General features: G+C 50.9%; 1 protein-coding gene across 1 annotated transcript; it reads left to right on the forward strand.

Moving 5' to 3' along the window:
• Nucleotides 1-62: 62 nt before the first annotated feature.
• Nucleotides 63-22,009, forward strand: LAPTM5 (lysosomal protein transmembrane 5). Its single transcript, XM_006924318.1, has 8 exons — nucleotides 63-235; nucleotides 12,251-12,344; nucleotides 13,059-13,135; nucleotides 14,510-14,644; nucleotides 15,578-15,700; nucleotides 16,907-17,002; nucleotides 19,074-19,166; nucleotides 20,617-22,009. Exons 1-8 carry the CDS (start codon nucleotides 152-154, stop codon nucleotides 20,704-20,706), a joined length of 792 nt encoding a protein of 263 aa, XP_006924380.1. The 5' UTR covers nucleotides 63-151; the 3' UTR covers nucleotides 20,707-22,009.
• Nucleotides 22,010-22,291: the final 282 nt, after the last annotated feature.

A 22,291-nucleotide genomic window follows, 5' to 3' on the forward strand; every position in this document is an offset into this window, starting at 1 on the left:
TGCCCCGCCCCAGTCGTGACGACCTTGCCCCTGCCCGTCTGAGGGGCAGGAAGGAAGTAAGCAGGGCAGCCGGCAGCTTCCCCTTTTTTGCCCTGCTCCAGGCGCCGAGCTGCTTCCCCCTTAGTGTTTCAGAAGAGGGGACAGCAGCACCATGGCCCCCAGCACAGCCATCCGGCAGACCTGCTGCTGCTTCAATGTCCGCATTGCCACCACTGCCCTGGCCATCTACCATGTGGTGAGTGTGCGGTCAAGCCCAGGGAGACTCTGTGTGTGTGTGTGTGTGTGTGTGTGTGTGTGTGTGTGTGTGTGTGAGAGAGAGAGAGAGAAGGCCCCTGATCTACTACTGAGCCCCCTCCGATGGGGCGGCCGCTGTTCCCCACCTCTCTGTGGGACCTTGACTTGTGCTTCAGTCTCCCCTTCTGTCAAAATGGGGGGAAGGGGACCTTGCCGCAGCCACGGGAGCAGAGCAGTGCTGGGAGTAGAGGTCCTTGTTCCGAGAGAACATAACTCACATTCTCTCGGAGGCTCAGTTTCTGCCTCTGTAAAATGGGATAAACTAGCAGCCACAGTCTGGGTGAAATTGGAATCTCAGATGTGAAAGTGCTTTGGGAGCCAGGAATCTCGGGAGAAAAAGAGCTGGGATTGTTGCCAGAATATGGGGCCAGGACACAGGCACAGCCTCTGCTCTTCCTGTCCACAGGCCCTGGGCCGCTGGAGGGATTGGCAAGTGGGACTCTCCTTTTTGTGCTTCCAATGGGAGGAAGGAAAGGGGATGAGTCTTTGTCGTTCACAGCTTGGGCAAGGCACTGCCTTCTCCCCACTAGGAAAACTTAGGACCTTGTGCTAATGAGCTGGGGGGACTTGCCTGGCCCAATCTCTTGTGGGACAACCCAAGGGGGAATGGGCCCAGCGGTTCCTTTACGGTGGCTGGTATGCACCGCTTGGGTACGGGTGCGGAGCCTTTTCTCTGGGTGAGCCATAGACTCCTGGGGCTAGAGATCTCTCTGTCTCAGTGGCTGAAGGTCGGGAAGCGGGGAGTCTGGACGGAGTTCTGTCCCGTCCCAGACCCATTGCCCCCACTCCACTACGCCGAGCCACACCCAGCTTCCCCAGGCCCAGGCGCCTTCCTCTCAGGGTGGCTCAGGGCCTGTGGTCAACAGTTCTCTCATGAGCCTGGAAGGGCTTCCTCAAAATCAGCCTAAATCTGCAAGCTGTGGTGGGCTGCTGTAAACGCTTAGACCTGGCTGCATCTGCTTCCTGTTGCAGGCAGGCCCGTGGCAAGAACCCAGTCATCAGAGGGGTGGTGCTGTTCAGCGGTTAGTGCACAGCTCCTGGATCCAGACTCCTGTGTGCAAATCCTGGCCTCACCATTTCCTAGCTGTGCAGCCTTGGGCCACTCGCTTAACCTCTCTGAAACTCAGTTTCCTCACTTAATAAATGGGCATTAGGGTAACCTCTGATAGGGTGGTTGTGAGGATCAAGGGAGTTAACGTCTACAAGGCAGTGTCTGACCCATAGTTGAGTCCTTTCTTAGTAGTGTATCAGACATGAAGTCTGCTGCCAGCACACCTGGAGTCAAGGTGGCAGACCCCAGAATGCTAGTTTCAGAAGGAGCTCAGAAGTTACCCTGCTTAGCTTCTGCCAATTCAAAATGATTCCGAGAAAAGCAAATAGTATCTTGGCTGTTCCACACCAAGTCCTTAGGGCCCCTTCAAGCTCTGAGATTGTGCAACATACTAGGAAGGACAGTGGAGTGGTACGCAGACGCATCCCAATGGGAAGCAGTCTCCTGGGTCCTTACCCTGGCTCTGCCACTAACTGGCTGTGCGACCTTGGATGAGCTGCTCTCTCGGGCCTCAGTTTCCGCTTTATAAAATGATGGGCATGTGGAGGGGTATGGACTAGCTCAGAGGTCTCAAACTCCAGTAGCTCCAGGGGCCAGGCAGGTCATGTGAGTGCAGTGGGACAGCTGCACCTGTGGTGACCTGGGGATCCTGCTCTGGGTCCACTCTGGTGGCTGCTCCGTTTCCCCTGATTGTTGCCATGAAAGAATGATGTTTAGAGAAGCAGGGAACACAGACTTTGATGTCTCATTTTCTAATGTTTCTGTGTTGGTGACTGATTCGAGGTAAAGAAAGAAATGCCTGTGCAGGCCACGCTGAATCCATTTGCAGCCTGCCTGGGCTAGGAGCCACCCTGCAAACGCCAAACTTGGTGACTCTCGAGGTTTTTTCTTGATCACACCGTCTGAGGTCCTCACCTGTATATGACAGCAGTGACATGACATACATGACATTAAGTGACATCAGTGCCCATCCACAGAGCTGGAGAATCTGTGGGCAAGTGATCAGGGAAGACATCTTGGAGGTGGTGCCATTAGCAGAGACATAGAGTTGGGTTGCGGGGAGTAAAAATGGGGGAGGAACGGATGTGCAAAGGTGTGGAAGTTGAACGACAGTGGCTTGTGACACTACACAGGCCAACCTAGAGGCTTCTGGTTGGAAGCAGGAGGTGGTTGGGGCTTGGAGTGACAAGCAAAAGAGTCTGGATCTTTACTATTGGTATTTTGGGCTGGATAATTCTTTGTTGTGGGATGTTTAGCAGCACCCCTGGCTGCTACCCACAAGATGCTAGGAGCACCCAACAGTTGTGGTAAATGAAAATGTCTCCAGACATTGCCAAATATCCCCTGGGGGGCACAATCTCTCCCAGTTGAAAACCACTGTTATAATATGAGTCATGGGGAGTCATGGGATGTTCTAAAGCCGAAGGCATGAGAACAGAGGAGAAGCCTTGAAGCTGTATGACTGGCTTAGGCGCTCATCTCTGGGCTGGGCTCCTTAATTGATTCCAGTGGAGGATGATCCTCCTGCCCTCTCTATGACAGGCTCCTTTTCAGAAAGGGCAGGGGCTGGGGACTTTCCTGTGGCCCAAGAGTCGGGTGGCAGATGTACTGTCAGGGCCTCGGACATCTGGATGGAAAAAGAGAAGCTGCCCTCCAGATGTGTCAATCGCCCAGACTAGGTGTCATCTGGAGCCAGTCAAGGGTGACAACCCTGCGCACTGAGAGCTATTCGTGGACTTGGCCTCTCTGGGGAGCATTAAATCGGGTTCTTGGTTTCATGGGACAGCGCCACACATTATGGAGTCATCAGGGCCATTATTACCTGAGGTCCCACCTGAGTCTAACAGCAGGAGGGCCTTCCTCAGGATTTCGCTGAGTTTGTGTAGTAGAGGATTCTCTGGGTCACAGATGATTTCTGACCCAAACTTGCACATGTTGGGGAGTTAGGGAACTTTCTTAAAGTGGCCACTTTGGTCCTGGCTTGTCTGTCAACCCAAAGCATGTCCCAAGTCAAAGGTAGGAGGTGAGGACCCCTATGCCCAGAAATATTTCCCTCCCTGACCTCTCTTGTCCAAAGTGCCTTGAATTCCATTAGAAATGCATTGCCTGATGTAAAGCTTTCGCCTATAATTTCAACCATGTGGCAACAGGAGATGAGCAAGGAGGGAAGGAGGCCGGTGCCAGTCCTGGTTGTCTCTGGGTTAATGGATTGTGAAAGTTCGAATTGTTTTTTCCTTTTCTGTATTCTCCATATTTGGTACAATGAGCATGCAGTACTTTTGAAAATAAACTTTTTATTTTAGATTTACAGAAAAATCGCGAGTATAGTACGGAGTTCCTGTATGCTCCACACTGGGATTCCTCTATTGTTAGCTATTGCTAATATCTTACATTAATCAGGCACATTTGTCACAACTGATGAGTTGATATTGATACAGTACTATTAACTAAAGTCCATACGTATTTTATTCAGAAAGCAAAGATTTCCTTTGCTTTCCCTTAATGCCATTTTTTTTGTTATAGTATCTCATTCAGGCTCCAACATTACATCTAGTCCTTAGGTTACCCTTGGCTGGGACAGTTTCTCATATTTTCCTGTTTTTGTTTTTTTTTTTGATGACCTTGACACTTCTGAGGGATATTGGTGATGCATTTTGTTGACTATTCCTCAAATGAGACTCGTCTGATAGTTTTCTAATGATTAGACTTGGGTAACGTGTTTTTGGGAGGAAGACTGCAGAAGTCAAGTCGCATTCCCAGCATGTCATATCACTGTTGATGTTGACCTTGGTCGCCTGGCTGAGTCAGTGTCAGGCTTCTCCACTGTGAGGTTACTGCTTTTCCTCCCCCTCCCAAACTGTCTTCTTTGGAAGAAAGTCACTGCACAGCCCACATGTAAGGAGCGGGGAGGTATGTTTCTCCTCTTCGAAGGCAGAGTAGCCATATAAATTATTTGGAATTCCTCACGGGAGAGTTATCTGTTCTTCTTGTTTATTATATACATAAATGATTGATTTATTTTTTTTTATCAGCAGGGACTCATGGATATTTATTTTACACTTTGGGTTATAATCCAATGCTACTTTAGTTGGTGGCTTAAGTGTACTACTTTTTAAATTGGGGAAAGAAAAGTAAAGCAATTTCTATTAGTTAAAGGAGTCTCTAGTGAATGTAGCTACATTCTCAAACAAGTCTTTATTTTACAAGCCCAGCCCCAGGTCAGGATCCAGACCTGACTTATTCATGGCCTCTGCCCTTCAGAGGTTCTAGTCTGTCCAGGAAAAACTGTGATAATGGCTCTGATGGATGACAGTGCTGGCTGTTATTTGGGCACAGGTGAGAAGCCTTAGTCCAGCCCCTGGTGAGGGTCGGGGGTTCAGGAAAGGCTTCTTGGAGGAGCCTGAGTGCTAAGGATGAACAGGACTTCACTTGGGTACACTGGGGAAAAAAGGAGATGCCAGGTGGAGGGAGCAGCACTAGCAAAGGCTTGGAGGTGGGGGGACCATGTGATGGTTTGGAAACCCTAAGACGTTCGTAAAGCTGGGGTAGAGAAGGGATGGCTGTAAGGTGTGGCGGAGGAAGCTGGCAAGGTCAGCAGGGGCAGAACTGGACCAAGTCCCTCGTTTCTTTCAGGCTTCATAGCTGAAAGGATGGACCTCTGCTTGGCCCAATTCTCACATTTTATAGTTGAGAAAACAGAGGTCCAGGAGGGTCCCTGACTTGTTCCAGGTCACACAGGGCAGTGGGGCAGGGGCTTGCTCTAGGCCGCCACTACTGACACACATGTGTGTAGAATGAGCCAGTGAGTGGTGAACAAATGAATTCTTTACCTGCCCCACAGGCCAGGGATGGTCTGTCTGTCCGGGAGGCCCTTCATTTCTTCTTTATGGTCCAGCTCACTGGAAGCTTCCTCCTCTAGGAAGTCCTCCTGATTTGTCCTCCTCAGAATTCCAGGGGATCCTCTCTCTGCTCCACTTTGGGACCGAAAAGGTCACAGACTTGTCTCCATCACTTACTTATGATGTGACCTTGAGCAGGCAGGTGGCTTTGCTGTCTGGGCCTCAGTTTCCTCATCTGTTAAATGGGGCTAGTGGTCGTTATCTAAAGGGTAACCTTTTTGAGGTATTGAGCTGATGTGGCTTCACTGAGGTGGGGGTGGGGGAGCTGGCAGGCAAGTGCCCAGAATGGGCTGTGAGAATGGATTACAGGGGCCACTCTCTCTTTTGAAATGTCAGCTGTTTGGGGCCTTAAAATAGGCCTCAACTGCCAGGTGGTGAAAGCTCCGAATGAGACTTCATACCCAATGCATTCGTGTGGGGCAGAGAAGGCTTCACGCTCGGTTCCCCCCGTGTGGGCAGAGAGGCCTGGCTCCGTGCCCTTCCCGGAGGAGTGGGGAGGCTGATGAGGGTAGGGTGGGAATCATGGCCCCTCCCCAGCACCATGGCTGAGAAAACTGAGTTGTGCACCTCTTCTCTAGCTTACAAAACTTTGGAGGCCCTCAGGGAGGCCACTGGACCTGCTAGGGCAATGCGGGGAGGCACGCAGGGCCTTCTGGGGGGCAAAGTTAGGCTCTTCTTGTTGTACCAAGCCTGGTGGGCTGAGTGATGACAGTCAGTCACCTGTGTAAGGTGGGCCAGGATGAGCCAGACCCCAGGCTAGGCCTCATCCTCTCCCAAGGGAAGGGAAGGAAGAGGCTTCTGAGAATGGGAGGTGGGTGGCGGTCCCAGCCATTGTGGGTCACCTCAGTTGGAGGGACTCACTGCTGTCAGAGGGTCGTAGCTGGGGAGGGTCCTTCCTGGAGCAGGGGCTGGGGCTCAACTCAGACAGGCCCATGGCTGGTGGGCAGAGCCTGGGTTGGTCTCTGTCACCACCTTGTCCCTGAGCCCCCAGGAAGTGAGGCTTTTATTTTGAGCCCAGGGCAGTGGTCTGGAACTAGGACTTTGCTCTGAGGTTACTATAAGCTTGTGTTGGTCTCCCAGGGGACCCTGCCCCACTGAGGGAAGGAGGAGACACAGAATGCCTAATGAGGCGTGAAGCTGACAAGAGCTGTGCAGAGTGAGGGCGCTGGCTTCCTGCCTTTCCAGTCCTTAGGCCTGCCGCAGGGCCAGGGCAGCTCTTCCAACCTCAGTTTCCTCTCCTGTTAAGTGGGGGTCAATAACCATGACCTGAAAGTTCATTCAGAGACTGGAAGGAAACCAAGTGGAAGACACGCCTGGCACCTAGTGAGCACTTTTCAAATGGCAGTCACCACCAGAGTTCCCACTTGACGGAAGAGGAAACTGAGGTTCAGAGAGGCCAGGCTCTGCTGTTGCTCCAGACAATGGTGTGGGAGAGGGCAGGTGGGTGGTGGTGGTGGGGTGGGAGTGGCGTAATATCCAGTAGCCTTGTCCTTCTTCTTTTCCTCTTTTAAAAAATTTTTATTAAAGTATAGTTGACATGCAATATGACACTGGCTTCAGATGTCCAACATAGTGATTCTACATTTCTACACCTTACGATGTGATCGCCACGACGTGTCTAGTAACCATCTGTCTGTCACTGGGCTAAATTATTATGATATTATTGACTGTATTCTCTCTGCTGTACCCTACATCCCCTGGCTTATTCATTTTAAACTGGGAGTTTGTACCTCTGATTAATACAAAGTCCACATGGAAAGATGTGGTCTTGATTTCACCTGCAAAATGGGGGGAAAATGGGACTGATAGCAACCTGCCTCACAAGCTGAGGTGGGGGTACGATGACGTGTGTGTCGGTGTTCAGAGGACCTGGGCCTCTCGTAAATGCTCAGGAGTTACAGTAATACCCGCTATAGTGGGGGGTGTTGTATGGTGGGGTGGTGCTTCGCTCTGAAAGCAAACAGGGAAGTGATGATTTATGGTGATAATTTAAGGGGTGCAGGCTGCGTCCCTGGATACTCAGGAAATGGAGGAGGTTGGGGGCTTAAGCCAAGACTGGAGGCTGAATCTGAATCTGAGCCCCCAAAAACCTGCCCATAAAAGGAAATTTGATAACCTTTTCCCTACTCTCAAGAATGACAGAGACCATTGGGATTTACTGGGCCAGGAATTTTACTTTTAGTGTTCCCTCAGGGGAAGCCTTATCATCCCGTCTTCTTTCATCGGGCAGGTCCAGAAGGTCAGAGGTCATACTTTGCTGGGCTGCCACAGGCCAAGCACAGGCAGGGGAGGGGGCTCCGAGGATGATACACTGGCTTTCCCAGATGGCCCCTGGCCAGAGCTAGCTGCTCTCTGCACAGAGCTCTTGTGGCAATTTCTATGCCACAGGATGACAGACCGCAGTGAGTGTCATCTGAACTGTGTTCTTTGTGGTCTCCTGGCCTTCGCGTGAACTGTCCTTTCTGCCCGGAGTACTCTTTCTCTCGTTCCTGTAGGCCCCTGTAAAAGCATGTGTCCCTCCCCCAGCGTTTCCTACATCCCTCTTCCAGCCCAGTCACATGGCAGCTACCATTTCCTGGGAGTCTACTGTGTGCCCGCACATGGATCAGCCGAAGTCACAGTTCCCCAAGAGAAACGTCTTGCAGTTTTCGGAGTGGATCTCACTCGCTTTTGCTTTTGCTTTTGCCATTCCCTCTGCCTGCAACACCCTTCCCATTGCCCTTTGGGAGACGTCTTTAAGACTCATCGCCTCTCAGAAGCCTTCCTGGACCCCCATTCCCAGTCACTGAGCTCCTAGCACTTACCCCATCCCAAGGCAGCTCCCTGCCTGCAGCTACAGGGACCCTTTGCTCATGTCCTCATGTCTGGAGGCTGGAGGCTCATCCAGGGTTTGGCTGGTCTGATCTATTTTTGTAATCCCCAGGATCTGACAAAGTAGGGGCTAGCCAATCTCTATTTTATTTTACTTTTATAAACCTTTTATTGATGTGTAATTGACATATCATAAGTGCATATCTTGATGAACTTTTAGAGTCAACATATCCATGCAACCTCCACCCAGATCAAGAAATAGGACAGGATCAGCACTCAGAGGCCTCCAGTGCCCCTTGTCACTCCTTTGCCCCACCGACTTGTCCCAACATGTGTGGCTCTAGGACTTCACAGGAATGAGACTACACAGCACGTGCTCTCGTGTGCTGGCTTCTTTCTCTCCACGTGATGTGAGTGTCTCCTTTGTTGCTGTGTGCAGCCAGCTCGTTCCGCACCCCCCACCCCCCAGGGCTGTAAAGTACTTCGTTGCATGAATATATCACAGTATATTTGCCTGTTCATCTTCGGGGGGTGGGGCATTAAGTCGTTTCCAACTTGGGGCCATTACAAATAGAGTGTCCACTGCCACGAGGACCTGCGGTTTGGTACCCACACACAAGTGCTTCTGCTGCTCCGTCCATCTTTCTGAATCTCCATCTTTGGGAGCAGACATATGTTACCTCACCTGCTCCACACAACAGCTCTACTAGAGGGTGGATACTTCTTTCTGTGTTACAGATGAGGAAACTGAGGCACAGAGAAATAAAGTGGCCAGGTAGAGGGGACAGGAAGGACAGCAGAGCAGCAGCCTCAGGAGAGAAGCGGGGCTCTAGGGAGGTGTGGGTAGCCTGGCTGGGGCTGCAACTGAGCCGAGGCTCTGGAGGGGGGGCATCATGATGGTATCTGGGCTGCTGGGAACATAGCTGGGGAGAGGATGCTGCTGGGGAATGACCCGCACCCGGTTGCCCCCTGATAAGCTGCAGCAGGAAGTAGGGGGTGGGCATGGGAGAGGGGAGCTTCCTCTTGACTGTGACGCATCTGGTTCTCTCCTCCCATCCTCCTCCCAGACAACCCCAGGGGCTGGTGGGGAGCACAGGGTGAGCCTGAGAGGTTGAGAGGACTGAGCCTCAGGGAGAGGATGACAAAAATAATGTTGTTGGCTAAGTGTGAGGGGTCCCTAGGCCCCCTTAGCGGTGGGAGGTCAGGGGCAAAGGGGAGAGGGGGCAAGAAAGGGTGTGCTCTTGGGATCCATTCTTCATTCTCTGTTTGTTGGGGACAAGCCCGGGCCTGACTGCTTCTGCAGCCTCAGCCACGTCACACATAGGCCTCTGCTTTCCTCATAAAAAAGTGAGGGAACCATCCTGACCTCACAGATTTGTTAGGCAGACAAAAAGAAGTTCACGGATAGGAAAGTGCCCTCGCACTGGCTGGCATATAGTAGGTGCTCACTGAGGGTTGGGTTCTCTGTCAGTTTTAGCCCCTGAAATCTCAGAGGGTGGGTCTCTGCCTGTCTGCTTCTGAAACACTGGGTCCTGAGCCCCTAGGAGCTCTGAAAGAGTGGCCCACCTTTTTGGAGGCTTAACTTGTGTTTGAACGCCAGAATCGGTGGGTCATCACCACCATCACCACCACCAAGCATATCATAATGTCACCATCACCATCAGCAGCAGCAGCATCAAAGCCGTGTGACCACTGCAGCTAATCAACACTTCCCAGTATGCTCATTGGTATTACCTCCATCACCACCACCCCAGCCACATCCACCGTCACCTCTCATAACTGTCACCACCATGCCAAACCCAGTGACAGGCAAGCCCGTCCCCACCTCCCAGTGCGGTCGCCATTGTAGCCCACCTGACCAACATTTCTTCCACTACCTTCAGCCACGGCACCACTGCCACTTGGCCATGCCATGTTCAGGAGTGCCCCGTTCACTCAGTCCTCCCCGATTTTTCCTCTCTTCTTCCAATCCCTGCCCTCTTTGTTTCAGCCCAAGCCGTTGGTTGCTCCTCAGAGCCACCAGGAAAACAAGTAGAAAATCTCCTGGCCCCCTGGCCACTGGCCTCACTGCTCAACTTAGGGAAGTAGTGCTTGTTATTGAGAAAGGAGGAACAGACTGGGGCTGGGGCTGGGAATGGGAACCGAAACCAGGGAGAAACACAGGGAAGAGGTTTAAAAGGCCAATGCAGAGCGGGGGCGCAGTGAGCAGGGCTGGGCATGGTCACTCAGCCTGAGTCCTGACTTGGCCCCAGGAGGACTGAGGCTGATTCTGGCTCTGCAACAGGCTTTCTGTGTGACCTTGGGCTGCTCACTACCTCTCTCTGAGCCTCATTTCCCTAATGGCAAATCCTCCCTCTCTGGGAAGAGGCATTATCCTGGATCTGCCCTGCCAGGCTCCAGGCCTTTCTCATGATGTTCCTCTTTCCTGAAACGCTTTTCTCTCTTCTCTGTTGGAAAACTTTTCCTTATTTTTCAAAGCCACCTAAGCCCACTGTCAGCCCCTGGCACCTTGTTGCTGGTGCTGCCCGACCACCCAGACCACACCAACCAAAAGCAGATGATGCTCGCTGAGCAACCTATTGCCAGCCCCTAAGCTCGGTGCAAATACAATGCAATTTATTCCTTACTAAATCCAGTGATTGACATTTTCCAGATGAGAAAACTGAGAGGTGATAGAACTTGCCCAAGTTCACATAGTGATCTGGATTCAAGCCTACCTCTGTCTGACTCTGGAGCCCAGCTCTTCATTATTCTTCTGTGTTGTCCTTTTCTGATCCTGAACAGGATGTAAGATGGCAAGGAGACAGATTGAGACCTGTGTCTAAACTAAAAAAAAACAAAAACAAAGACCAAAAAACAAAAAAAACCCCACATAGTCGGCAAGGAGGAAACAGATGGTGGGTGTTTGGTTGCTTGTCAGCCGAGCATGAGTTACCAATGCAGTGCTGCCTAGAAAGCCAATGTAAACTTAGGGCATGTTAATAGAGGTAAGGCACCTATTATGGGGGAGGAGATAGTCTTGTTCTCAGCGTGGGTGGATGGTACCTAGAGAATGTGTGTGTGTGTGTGTGTGTGTGTGTGTGTGTGTGTGAGTGTGTGTCGTGGGGGAAAGGTAAAAGGCCTGCTTACAGAAGACCGTGAGTTCTTGTGGCTAGAAGCATTTAAGCAGAGGCTGCATGGCCCAGGATACCTGCATTGGAGGGTAGAAGGCACAGGCCAGTTAACCTCTAAGGTTTTTTTAAGCTGCTTTTTTGTGGCTGGACTTTAGCTGTTACCAGGACCATCCCAACAGATTCACCCCTTCTCCATCATTCTTAGCAAGGGTCCCCATTAGTCCATTTGTCTGTCCATCTATCCATCCATCCATCCACCCACCCACCTATCCATTAATTTATTCATCAAATACAATAGCTAGAGCATTGAACAAGAGAGAAGCAGCAACCTACAGACCAGTGGGGATAATAATAATAATAATAATAATAATAATAATAATAATAATAAGCATAGACTGAGTGTTTATGATCTGCCAGGCACTTTAAGTGAATTATATCTCATCTGGTCCCACTACAATCTTATGAGACATGTATTGTTTTTATCTCCATTTTGCATATAGGGAAATTGAGAAGCCATGGGGGATGAGTTAGGCAGGGCACCCCGGAGATTTGTGGGTCAGATGCTCCCAGGCCTGTGTTGATGACTCCAAGAACTTGAAGCTCTCTGATGCTCAGATGCTGTGACTAAGATCCCATATGCCCAGTGCCTGTTGTTATAAAAGAGGGTGCAGAGCAGGGGCCCGTCTTATCCCGCTACCTCCTCTTTAAGCCTGACCTTCAACAGCCCCAGTTACTGCTTTACCGAGAACATGGTTCTAAGTCTTCTCCTGGGACGTTCTCATTTACTCCTTGAAATAGCCTCCTAAGGTAGCTACTACGTTATCCTCAATTTACAGAGGGAGAAACAGGCACAGAGAGGTCAAGTAACTTGCCCAAGCTCACGCAGCTGGGAACAGGAAGAACCAGCGTGAGCCATCTATCTGTATAGGCCACGCTTTTATCCAGGATGCTCCACTCACCCGCATTCCATCTCTCCCAGGACCCCTCCTCACAAGCCCCTGGCTGCACACCCTGGGGGAGGGAAGAGGCTGGTGGGAGAGCAGTGCAGACCCCTGTTGACTGATGCTCTGTTCTTCCCCCAGATCATGAGTATCTTGCTGTTCATCGAGCACTCAGTGGAGGTGGCCCACGGCAAGGCGTCCTGCAAATTCTCGCAGACAGGCTACCTCAGGATTGGTAGGTCCAGGAGACAGGAAGGGGGATTGGGGAAAGGGAGGGGAGGAGCTCTGGCTGGGGGTAGACAATCTGGGGTTTGAGGCCCTGCCACTTGCCCTCTTTGAGCCTCAGATAGTTCATCTGCAAATGGGGCTATACCACCTGTCCTCCATCTGGGTCCCCAGGGGTGGGAGCAGATAGGATGGCGTTTTGCAAGCCTAACCAGCTTAGAAAGATGAGGACTCTCTTACTTACACCCACCAATGGCTGCCTTTCACACTAGGATAAAATTGGAACTCCTCACCTTGAAACCCAGGCCCTGTTGACCTATCTGGCCACATCTCGTATCTCCCTCCAGGCTCCCGCTTGCTCTCCGCGCTCTAGCTGTACTGACCACTCCTTATCTAAGGGCCTCTGCCTGGACACCTTATCACTCAGCTCACAGGCCACCTCCTCAGAGGCCTTCCTCGACCTCACCCTGGTTAAAGCAGATGTCCAGCCTGCCCATCCCAACCCCCTCCAGCACCCTCTGTTACACCCTCTTGTGTCACCTGAAATGTTCTGTTTGTGTCTTTGTAGCCCCTCAAGACTGAGAACTGCAGGAGGGCAGGGCCTGGGCTTTCTTATTCACTGTCATAGCCCCTACACCAGTGGTTCCCAAAGTGTGGTCCTTGGAGCCCAGGTGGGGTTCCCTAGGGCACCTCTGGGCCCTCACTGTTCTCCCTTGCTTTTCAGCTGACCTGATCTCCAGCTTCCTGCTCATCACCATGCTCTTTTTCATCAGTGTGAGCCTGCTGATTGGCGTGGTCAAGGTGAGGGCCCTTTGGGGGAGGGGCAGGGGAACCAGGACTTTGGGAGCCCCAGCTGCTCTCCTGCACCCCTCCTAGTCACATCCACTGGGTGGGCAGCACTGGCTGCTGAGAGGGTGGGAGGTGGGTATTTTGGGAGACTCCTCCTATACCCAAGAGATCATCGCTGGTGATCCGCAGCCTTTTAAACTGCAAATGGAGGCAGAGAATTTTGGTAGAGAAAAGAAGAAGAGCCATTTGAAGAAGGGGAGGTTGGGGAGAACGCAGTGGGTTTGTAATCAGTGAGGGGAACCAAGCGAAGGGGAGCCAAGCAGAGGGGGGAGGGTAGACATATCCAGCTCAGTTCCATCTAGTGAGCAGATGAGAGAGATATAGGCTGTGGCACAACCTCCTGCAAAGAGGAGCCGCCTGTCCCTCGTCCCCAGGGAGGTGGGAAGCAAGGGCCTGGCCACATGGCCCACCAGAGCAGGACCAGAAACAGGGCCCTTCCTGGTCAGACAGCAGCCCGGCACTCGCAGGGCCAGCAGAGGTCTGGTTCTGGTCTGGGACGTCTCCACCTTGCCTGAAATGTCGCCACCACCCCTTGGCTAATGCCATTCTCCCCTCCCTGCGCTCCAGGGATGGATTCCACCTTGCACGGGGTGCTTGTGCAGAAACGCGAGTAGGTCAGGCTGTCGTCCCTGGAGTCTCTGAGACTCAGTCCGGGTTGTTTCGGCCACCTCGCAAGTGATTTTAGACAGCCACACGAGAAACCACAAAACCACCCTTTCTGTGATTTTGTCGCCAGTCATGGGTTCACATGTATTAAGACTGGCCACGGTGGTTACTTGCTCAAAGTTGAAAGAGAAGGATTTTAGCCTCAGCCTCCCGGGGCTTCTCGCCATGACTGGATGGCCTCAGGGTCACCCGCATGCAGAAGGTCTGACTGTTTCGGCAGCGCTGGCTCTCCTCTACCTCAGGGCCTTTGCTCATGCCGGCTCGTCTGCCTCCAGGATCCTCCTCCTTTCCCTCTTCTTTCCAGATCTACCCTGGTGTCCCTACCTCCAGGAAGTCCTCTCTGATAGCTTCTCATCTGTAAAATGGCCCATTCTCTTGAAAGGGAGTTGAGTTAAGCCTACTCCTGGACCCTGGAGCACTGAGCTCTGTGGATGAGGACTGTTCCTGTGTCTCTGGGGACACAAGGCTCCTTGTACTTGGGGCCTGGGTCTTGCCTTCTTCCTGTTCTCAGAGCCTCACTCAGAGCAAGGCATGGGGACCCACGGGTAGGAAGGTTTGGGAGGGAAGGGAGCTATTTGTGAGGGGGTGCATGGGGACATCGGACCACTCAGGGAAGTATTATGCAAAGGACTCCTTGATAGTGCTGGGCCTGCCTTTCAGAACCGGGAGAAGTACCTGCTGCCCTTCATGTCCCTGCAAATCATGGACTTCCTCCTGTGCCTGTTCACCCTGCTGGGCTCCTACGTGGAGCTGCCCGCCTACCTCAAGTTTGTGTCCCGGAGCCGGAGCCGGGCTGTGAGTACCCAGTCCTGCCTAGTAGGGAAGGTGGGACGGTCTCAGGGGGTGACGGGGAGCCCCCAAGGCCCCTTCCTAGTTGGTGACCTTCGGCAAGTCCCTGAACCCCTCCAGATCACCCTGAGCTCCTTTCTCTGTCAAATGGGTCTGTGACCCCATCTTATCAATATGCCCCAGGAGCATTAAATGAGGAATATGTATAGAGGGTGCTCACACATGGCAAGCGCTCAACAAATGCCAGCCACGGGTGAATTCACAGCAGAGGAAAAGCCTCGTGCCCCATTTCAGCCCCAGCCCTGCTTTGTCTCTCCTTTGTAACCAAGTTCTAAGGGAAGATAAAGGTGATTAAAGTCGTGCTGAGCACCCACAGTGGGATGCCTGTAAGTGACTGGTGTGGCTCCCTGAAGCTGCTTTCCACGGTCCCCTGACTGTTGTGTTTGAGGGGACTGGGGTGATATACTTCAGAAGGGCCCTGGTGGGGAGTCAGGACCTTGGTTTTAGTACCCGGTCTGCCACCAGCCCTTGTGAACATCTGAGGAATGGGCGTCCATTTCTTTTGGGGTACCGTGGACTAGAGAGTCACTGGTACTCTCTAGCTGAGATAGTCTCTCAAGATGAGCCCCTGCCACTGCCATGAGCCCTACAGCAGAGGTCTTCAACCTTTTTGGCACCAGGGACTGGTGCTCCTATGAGAATCTAATGCCTGATGATCTGAGATGGAGCTGAGGCGGTGATGCTAGCGCTGGGGAGCGGCTGCAAATACAGATGAAGCTTTGCTCACCAACCCACCGCTATGTGGCCCAGTTCCTAACCGGCCACAGACCAGTACCAGTCCACAGCTTGGGGATTGGGGACCCCTATTCTAGAGTTCCAAGGCCTCTGGTTGGGGCTTAATTGCTGGTCTATCTTCATGCTCATCTTTATCCCCTTAAGCCCCCCTCCAAGGTCCCACTGATGACCCTGCAGCTCCTGGACTTCTGTCTGAGCATCCTAACCCTCTGCAGCTCCTACATGGAAGTGCCCACCTATCTCAACTTCAAGTCCATGAACCACATGGTGAGTCTTGGGCAAGGGTCCACCCACTCCCGTCACTGGCTGTGTGGCCGCGAGGAAGTTGCTTCCCCTCTCTGTGCCTCAATGCTCAGGCTGGGTTCTTAGAAGCAGAGCCTGGGAGGAGGATTCTTGTATGAGTAATTTATATAGGGAGAGTGCTCAGGGAGACCTTGAAAGGAGAGCGGGGAGCAGGTTAGAAACACAGAGGAAGCTGTGGACTTTAGAGACAGCCCTGCCCAAGTCCAGAGAGAGCCCAGGAGTGTGAATCGCATTGCAGAAATAGTAGTAGTTTTTTATTGCTGTCTAACCAATTCGCTCTAAGCATACTGACTTAAAACAATAAAAAATTGTTATCTCACACAGCTTCTGGGGATCAGGAATTTGGGAGTGGCTTAGCTGGGTTGTGCAAACTCAGGGTCTTTCAAGAGGTTGTACCCCAGATGAGGATAGGGCTACAGATGCCAAAGGCTTGGCTAGGTCTGAAGGATCTGTCCCCAAGATGGTGTACTCACATGCTGCCAGCTTTTTGCCTCAATTCCACATCTTGTGCACTTTTAATAAGGCTGCTTGAGCATCTTCATGTCATGGCTCCTGGCTTTCCCTGAGTATCCGAGAGAGAGCAAGGAGGAAACTGCCATGTCTCGGAGGTTACACTCACCTCTATTATCTGTGAGAAGTGAGTCTCTAGGTCTGACTCACACTTGAGGGAGGGAAATGAGCTCTACATTTTGAAGGGAAGAGTGTTAAAGAATGCATGCACGTATTTGCAAATGCCGCAGAGACTGTTTCACTGTGAGCAGTGACCTGGCATCAGCCACTGCTTGTGAGCTGTTCCTAGGGGAGGGGGCAACCACCCAGGTACTAGGAAGTTGTAACCAAAAAAGGATTAGGATAAGGTGGTTATATAGCCAAGACTGTCCTTTAGAGAAGGCCATGTCCACCGCCAGCTAGGGGATGGGGGCACTGCCAGGTAAGGGCTATCTGCGTGGGCAGTGACTCCATGTGCTTCCCTCGGTTTGCTCACCTGTCTCATGAAACTGAAGGTGGCACCTGACTCCCAGGGCCCTTGCAGGGATTGGCCAAGGTAATGGCTGTACCACACCATGTTCCAGTGTGTGTGAAGAGCTGGCCTTTCATTCTTCCACATGTGAGCACTGTTAGAATTCCTCATGGCCACCGGCACTGATGTGGCCCCCAAATCTGTTGCAGAATTATTTCCCCAGCCAGGAAGGAATGGCTTATAACCAGTTCATCAAGATGATGATCATCTTCTCCATCGCCTTCATTGCTGTCCTCATCCTGAAGGTAAATAGCTACTGCCCCATGGCTCTGGGAGGAGTGGTGAGGTTGTGCCTCAGCGCCACCCACGCCAGACTGTTAGGAGGCAGGGGAATGTGTCTCCTGCTGCTGCCCCCCTGCTTTTGGCTCCTTATTCCAGCCCTCCCCACAGCAGCTCCTCTGAGCCCACTTGGGATCTTCGGGGACACCCCATTTGGATCTACAAAGACCACTTGCATTCAGGTGCCAGGGACTCAATGCATAACGCAGAGAGGCTCTGATCCAGGGAAGGAGGAATTGTTCTGTCTGGAATTTGAGTCAGAAGGACCTGAGTTTGAATCCTAGCTCTCTCCTCACTAGCTGTGTGGTTATTTTTCAAGTCTTTTCTCTCTGGGCCTCAGGTCTCATCTGCGAAAGGAACATTATAAGTCTTACTTTGCCCATGTCACAGTTTTATGTGACTCAGGCACCAAAATGTAGATGGGTCCTGGGATCATATTACTAGAGGTTTGGTGATGAGAAGGAAGGAGGGGAGTGGTTTTATTCTTCTTTGGGGTGGTCAGACCAGAGGATAGAGTCCAGTTTCAGGTTCCCGTTATTAGATAGATGGTGACATACCAAAGTGTGTTAATAGCAGCACAAACAGGAGGGTTGAGAGGCAAGAAAACTTTGCCATGTGAAAGAATTAAGGAAACCAGGGCAATTCAGCTTGCAAAAGAGATGACTCAAGAGGGACATGATTGCTGTTTCCAAACACTCAAAGGACTCTCATGGGGATTCTAGAGGCCACAATCAGGACTGTGGCCTGGACCCGGAGGGAGGCTAATGTTGACTCAACAGAAGAAAGGGCTTTTAAAAAGTGTTCTTATCTGACAGAAAGTAACATACAATCATTGTAGACACTTAGACACTACAGATGAGCAGAAAGGAGACCATCAGCCCACCATCCACCACCACTTGGAGACCAGCACCAGGAGGTCTGGGTGCACATCCTCCCAGCCTTTTTATGTGGTGGGTGTAAGCTGACATCACTGCCTCCTTTCATGGGAGGCCCTGAGCAGTCTCTGGCCTCACCAAATGCCGACCTGAAAACAGAACTTCACTCTCTTTTTAACCTTCCTTCAAAGAACCGACCAAGCACAAACACATCAGTGATATGCAGTGAGAGCTTTCCCAGAGGCTTGGGGAAAACCAGTGTGGGGGTCTATATCACACACTTGGGTAGAGGACAGCTCCCCAAACCATGCCACGAAACTCCGTCCTCCCTGCCCCTTTCCTATTCTTGATGCTCCTTGCACTGGGGGTTCTCTTGGGACCCCTCACTCGGTCTCATTGGCCACCTTCCACCTACTTGATTTTTCCTGGCCCTTCATACTTCATTATTTTATAATCCATCTTATTTATCTCTGCCCCTTCTGAGTCCCCATCACAAGACTCTATAAAACAAGAAAACTTCCAGATAACAGGACTGGAGAGAACTATTGGCTATTGTTCCTTGAACATGCCCCTGGGGACTTCACACCCTACTCTGGAAATTGTCTCCCTAATTCTTATATCAATCGCTAAGAGAGAGCAGTTGCTTACATCACCTGACAGATATATACATCTGTACATATAATTCTTTTGCATTTACAAACATGGAATAGTACTGCGTACACTGTTTTGCAATCTGCTTTTAAAAAAACATATCATAAGTAATTTTCAAGAAAATTGGTAGAAAATAGCATCTTTAACCTACCATCAGCTCTGTCTCAAGGTAGGTGGACTGTCTCAGGAAGTAGTGAGCTCCTAGTCCCCAGGGGTGGACAAGCAGGATCTGCAAAATTATTGCTAGGGGGAACTGGAGAGTACCCCAGAAGTCTCTACAAAACCCCTTCTTGTGCTGAGTCTGTGGGGACAGTGAAATAGGAAGTATCTGAAATATCTGGGACTGGCAGGTGGGGCACCCCTAACCAGAATAGTGGTCTGAGAAGCAACAGCTGGATGCCTTCTGGGGTGAGCTGGGGCTCCTCAGGAAGCGTCTGGCATCTGTCCCTGGCTTGCTGGGTTAGTGAGGAGCAGGGTCAGCAACACATGGCCTGACCTGGTCCTTTTCCAGGTTTACATGTTCAAGTGCGTGTGGAGATGCTACAGAATCATCAAGTACATGAACTCGGCCGAGGAGACGAGCAGCTCCAAGATGCTCCAAAAGGTGAGTCTGGTAGGGGGTCAAGTCCCAGCTCTGCCATTTATTGTGACATTTGTGGCAAGTCTCTCTTCCTTGCGAGGCCTCAGTTTCTTTGCTTGTAAGATGAAGGTTAGACCACGTGAAGATCTCGTTCAGCTCTGATAGTCTAGGATCCTTTCATTTGTGCATTCTACATTTTCTGCCTCTTGCTCTCTGTTGGCCTCATATCCAACCTTGGGGGTGCAGAGAAGGCTAAGATATCACCCTGTCCTAGAGGAGTGTATAGTCCAGAGTGAATCCAGATGCAGAGCTCTGATTACAACTTGATGTGCAGCACGGGGCCAATGGGAGCACAGAGGAGGCAGCTGGCCTCACCTGGGGCATCAGGGAAAGCTTCTTGATGGAGGTGATACTTGATCAAGTCGCAAACTGCCGATGGATATAAGTTAGCTGAGAATGGGCAGGGGCCTTTTAGGCAGAGTGATGAGGTGCATTAGAAACAACTGATCGGAGAAGTGATGGGAAAAGTGCAGCTGGTTTAAATTACTACTGGTTCACTTTCCTCATCTGTAAAACGGGGATTGTATTAGTTAAAACTTGTTTGGTTAAAAGTGGCAGAAGCCCAACTCAATCTGACTTAAGTTTTAAAAAAACGAAATGTATTAAGTCACAGAATTTGAAAATCCAATGTAGATCTGGCTCAGGCCTGGTTGAGTCCTGACGTTTGGATGTGATCTCATCCTCTCTATCTCTTGATGACTTTTCTCAGTGTTGGCACTATTTTCAGGCGGCCCTTTCCTCATGGTGGTAAAATGGCTGCCAAAATTCCTAGGCAGACATCCCATCCTCTCAGTTACCCCAGCAGAAAGACAGTCCTGGAGCATGTCTGATTGGACCAGCTTGGGTCATAAACCTAGTCTCAAACCAATGAAAACGTCATCCTCTCTACCTCTTGATGGCTTTTCTCAGTGTTGGCACTATTTTCAGGCGGCCCTTTCCTCATGGTGGTAAAATGGCTGCCAAAATTCCTAGGCAGACATCCCATCCTCTCAGTTACCCCAGCAGAAAGACAGTCCTGGAGCATGTCTGATTGGACCAGCTTGGGTCATAAACCTAGTCTCAAACCAATGATAGATAGCCAGGAATGAACTTGGAGTTGCCACACCCAGGTTGCACATCCACCCCCAGGATCTAAGGGATGGGGTCAATTCTTCCCAGGGAAAGTGATGTGTTGTTACTAAAACAAGGGGATTTGATGCTGAACAGGCAGAGGCACATCTGTCCACTATAGGAACCGAAATTGCACCTATCTTGTGAGTACAATACCTAGTACATAATATACCCAAGATGTGCTAGTTGTCATCATCATCATCATCATCCTTTTGCCAGAGATGGGGTTGGAGCACCCTTGACCCCAAGCTGGAATTGTGTTTCCTTCTGGCCAAAGCTCAGCCCTCACCTTTGTCCCTCCCAGGTGGTCCTGCCATCTTACGAGGAAGCCATGTCTCTGCCACCCAAGACTCCGGAGGGGAACCCAGCGCCTCCCCCGTACTCTGAGGTGTGACATGCACCAGGCTCCAGCCCTAGTGCTGAAAGGGGCGGAGCTGCCTGCAATCCGCTTCTTGGCTTTGGTGGCTCCTGTGACCTGGATGAACCACCCAGCTGACTTCAGGACAATCTGCTTGTGTCCCCCTCGCTGGCCTGCTTTTCCTGTGGGGCCTGGGTGATATTCACAGCTGAGTCAACCCCTTAGGCTGAATGGCTCCTTGAGTATCTCAAAAATTCAATCCAACAACACTTGGCTTGTTTCGATCAGCTCTGACATTTGTTTAAACAATTGGTCATTCTAAATTCAGTGAGTTTGGTTAAATAACTTTCAGCTTGACCAGTTTAACCAGGAGATTGATAAGTTTTTTTAAAATTACTTGTCAGTTCAGTAAAATAATTTGGTCAAACAACAACAGCCCATTGCATTGGTTTGTAAATAGTCATCAGTTCATACAGTAGTTTAGTCAAGTAATATTAGTCTTCCCCACCAAATCCATATATCCAATTTCTTCAAATAGCTTGCTTACATAATTATAAAATCAGCCAACCATCAGTCAATTTAGAATAGTGATTAAATTAAATCATTAAAAAAAGAAAGAGAGAGAGATTAGCTCCCAAACCATTCAATTCGATCTGATTCAATCACTGGTTCTCATTCTGGTCAGTTCAGTATTTCCAAGTTGCTGAATAGTCAAGACAATTGCCAAACCATCATTCAACAGCTTGTTCCAGGAAACAACAGAAGTTTCAATCGTCAAACAGTCCCTTCAGATACACATTGTTTTGGTCAAGAGTTGTCATCGTCAGCAATCACAAGTGGTCAGAGAAGTCACCTAGCAGTGGACTCTGTGCATAGGTTGCCTCAGCAGCAGTCATCTCTAGCAAGGAGCCTTCATCCATTCCACAGGCCAGTCCATCCGTCACCGATTTGCTTGTAGGTGACCCAGTTTTGTCTGAGGCTTGGGGTCAAGCAGAAATTCAGCCCTGAAATCAGGCAAATCCCATTTGTTGGACTAAACGAGCAAGTTAGTTCAGTCAAAACAGGCAAACCCTTTGTGGGTACAGATCCTGCCAGGGGGGCTGGCAGGGAGGGTTTTGGTCCCAACACTCCCTCTTTTGCTTGCTTCTCTGAGGGCTGGAGTTCCTGAGGGAGCTGGCCCAAAGATGGAGGCGGGGCCATGGAGGCAGGCTCTCCAGGGTCTTGTAGGGCGGTGCAGAGGGAGAGGATTGCAAGAGGCTCCCTGCCCACACTGCTCATGTAATCGCTTCATGTGGGATGGGGAAGAAGTTTCAATAAAGCAGCAACGTGCTTCTCTTGGGCTGATGTGGTTCCTTAAATATGGCGTAGTTGGGGCTCCATCACCCTCAACACACACACACACACACACACACACACACACACACACACACACACACCTGTTTGTTTAGTCCAGAGACTCACTGGCCCATGTCATGACCTGGCACTGCTTCTGATTACAAATCATGGTCCATGGAAGCACCCTAATATCTCCCAGATAAGGTGTGAACTTCACTCACCTGGAGAGTACTCACATAGAGCCAGGTGCTGCGCTGGGCACTGGGGTGATCTCGATGGGTCAGAC

This window comes from Pteropus alecto, unplaced genomic scaffold (assembly GCF_000325575.1).
Source record: "Pteropus alecto unplaced genomic scaffold, ASM32557v1 scaffold39, whole genome shotgun sequence".
Classification (NCBI taxonomy): Eukaryota; Metazoa; Chordata; class Mammalia; order Chiroptera; family Pteropodidae; genus Pteropus; species Pteropus alecto.